The sequence below is a fragment of the Chrysochloris asiatica genome, unplaced genomic scaffold (assembly GCF_000296735.1).
Source record: "Chrysochloris asiatica unplaced genomic scaffold, ChrAsi1.0 scaffold00173, whole genome shotgun sequence".
NCBI classification, from domain to species: domain Eukaryota; kingdom Metazoa; phylum Chordata; class Mammalia; order Afrosoricida; family Chrysochloridae; genus Chrysochloris; species Chrysochloris asiatica.
In genome coordinates this window covers 1082939-1085268 of record NW_006408691.1, presented here as the reverse complement: position 1 = coordinate 1085268, position 2330 = coordinate 1082939, and the positions used below count along the sequence as shown (strand labels likewise).

General features: G+C 58.2%; 1 protein-coding gene across 1 annotated transcript; it reads left to right on the top strand.

The window, feature by feature from the left end:
* Positions 1–694: 694 nt before the first annotated feature.
* On the top strand, positions 695–1664 carry AURKAIP1 (aurora kinase A interacting protein 1). The gene is made up of 3 exons (XM_006871711.1): positions 695–755; positions 1001–1446; positions 1563–1664. Exons 1-3 carry the CDS (start codon positions 704–706, stop codon positions 1662–1664), a joined length of 600 nt encoding a protein of 199 aa, XP_006871773.1. The 5' UTR covers positions 695–703.
* The last annotated feature ends 666 nt before the right edge of the window (positions 1665–2330 follow it).

The following is a 2330-nucleotide window of genomic DNA, read 5'->3' as shown; positions in this document are numbered from 1 at the left end:
ACTCCTTGGGGTTTAGGGGAAATGAAAGGGAGGAGGAGGAGCTAATGAGCTAGGGGTGGGCCCGGAGGGGTGGGGTCTCCTGCCTTGCGGAGCCGAGCTCCGCTAGGACGCCAGGGGGCGCTGGGCATAGGAACCTCCGGGCGGCCGGACGCGGGGTTGGGAGCCGGTTTGGAAACGGACCGGAAGTAGCTGAGCGCGGCTGTAGAATGGTCAGTTTGCTTCCCATGTCCGGCTTGGGTAGGTTAGGCGGGGGTCTCAGGGTAGGAGAAACCGTGGTGTGCAGGCTCGGGGGACAGCTGAGAGGGCCTTGGCGCTAAGCAGCGCGAGCCTTGCCCGGACGGGACCTGTCTCCCGAGGCCTGGGGTCATCGCTCCCGTTGCGGGGTGACAGTCCTGTCTCCCGGTGTGTTCTCGAGCCGCTGCCGCCTCACTTTACGGATTTGAGTGTCTCCGCGGGGTAACAGGTTCAGGGTGGGTCAGCAACCCTCCGGAAGTTACGGGAGAATGGGAGTTGAGTCCAATCATATGAGGGGGAGTGAGATGAATTTGGAGTATCCTCATGGTGGGCTGCGGGAGTCGGGGCAGGACCTTGGTTCTCCATCCTGGCTTGCCTGGAATTGTTAAAGGTGCACCCGTTTGACCTCCCTACGGCCACCTGTGTTCCAGCTCTCCTGAGCACCTGAAGCCACCGCCGCCCACAGACAATGTTCTTGGTGCGCCTGACTTCTCAACTGGTCCGGGCTGCTCCGCGGTCAGGTAAGAAGATCCTTCTGGAGGCAGATGGGCGGGACACACACCTGAGTTAGAAACTTGTAAGGCCTTGCTCTTGGGCCTTTGCTGAGCCCTGGGAACGCTAATATCGGAATATCACACAAAAGAAGGAAGTCTGGGTTCCAACATTGGAAGGGCTTTCAGGGCAGGACTCATGTGCGGACCACCCAGTGTGCAATCAGGGCAGATTGTGGCGATTTCATCGGTCACTTCCATCTTGTTTCCCGCAGGCTGTGGTCGGCCTTGGCCTGCTTCAGGGGTGCTGGGCGCTCATGCCTGTAGGCCCCGCTATAGCACGCAACCGGTGGGCCCAAGCAGAGCTGCCTTACTCCCTGGTAGGGGGACCCAGCTGGAACTGGAGGAGATGCTGGTCCCCCGGAAGATGTCCATCAGCCCCCTGGAGAGCTGGCTTACAGCTCGCTGTCTCCTGCCCAGCCTGGGTCCTGGGTCCTCAGGGACTGTGACTCCTACGAAGCTCTACGAGTGCCCGCCTAGCCACACGAGGGAGGGGGTTGAACAGGGGGGAGAAGGGGCCTTGGACTTGCCCCAGATACACTGTAAAAACGTGCTGAAGATTCGCCGGCGGAAGATGAACCACCACAAGTATCGCAAGCTGGTCAAGAGGACTCGTTTCCTGCGGCGGAAGGTTCGGGAAGGGCGCCTGAAACGAAAGCAGGTGAGATTGGGGGCAGTGGGGAGGGCTGGAGGCTACTCCAGCGCCCAGGGAGGGCAGGTGACTGAGGATGGCTATATTGCCACACCCCAATTATGATCTCCCTTCTGCCCTTACAGATGAAATTTGAGAGAGAGTTGCGCCGCATCTGGTTGAAGGCTGGCCTGAAGGAAGCCCCTGAGGGCTGGCAGACCCCCAAGATCTACCTGAAGGGCAAATGATTGTTTTTGCCTCCTCTCTCCCATCCACCGCCATTGCTATTGATAATGCATTGCAATAAATGTTCAGAGAGCCCACCTTTCCCCAGGCTGGCCTGGAGCCTCTGTTGCCTGGGTCTATTGTGGAGTGGAGCCTGGTGCCAGGCTCTGGCTTTACAGGAGTCTTCCCAGTGTGGCAGATTGGCTGTCCCTTCTCCTAACTGGCACTTGTCCTGGTGCTAGGAGCAACCCCACAGGCTGCTGCCTACCCTGACAGTGCTGGGAACAACAGCTTCATTGCTCATGAATGTCTGCTATGCGCTGGGCCTTGGCAGTCGCAGCAGAGCCCACATCAGCCTTTCCAGGTGGCTGCAGACTCACCCCATGTAGAGAGTGGGTCAGGATTTAGGGACTCCTATGTGGAGCTCTGGTAGCGTAGTGGTTACGAATAGGGCTGTGAACCACAAGGTCAGCAGTTCGAAACTGCCAGCTGCTCCATGGGACAAAGATGAGGCGTTCTGCTCCCGTAAAGATTTACAGCCTCGGAAACCCTGTACAGGATCGCTGTGAGTTGGAACTGACTCAACGGCACATGACATGACATGTGGAGGTAGGGCCAAATTCTTTTTACATGAGAGTAAGGGAGGAGCAGGGAAGACTTTGGTAACCCCCACAGATGATGTGCTGTTG

Coding starts and splice junctions, on each gene's coding strand:
- AURKAIP1 (XM_006871711.1), top strand. CDS start 704: ATGTTCTTGGTGCGCCTGACTTCTCAACTGGTCCGGGCTGCTCCGCGG. Junction 756..1,000: donor CCGGGCTGCTCCGCGGTCAG/GTAAGAAGATCC, acceptor TGTTTCCCGCAG/GCTGTGGTCGGCCTTGGCCT. Junction 1,447..1,562: donor GGCGCCTGAAACGAAAGCAG/GTGAGATTGGGG, acceptor CTGCCCTTACAG/ATGAAATTTGAGAGAGAGTT.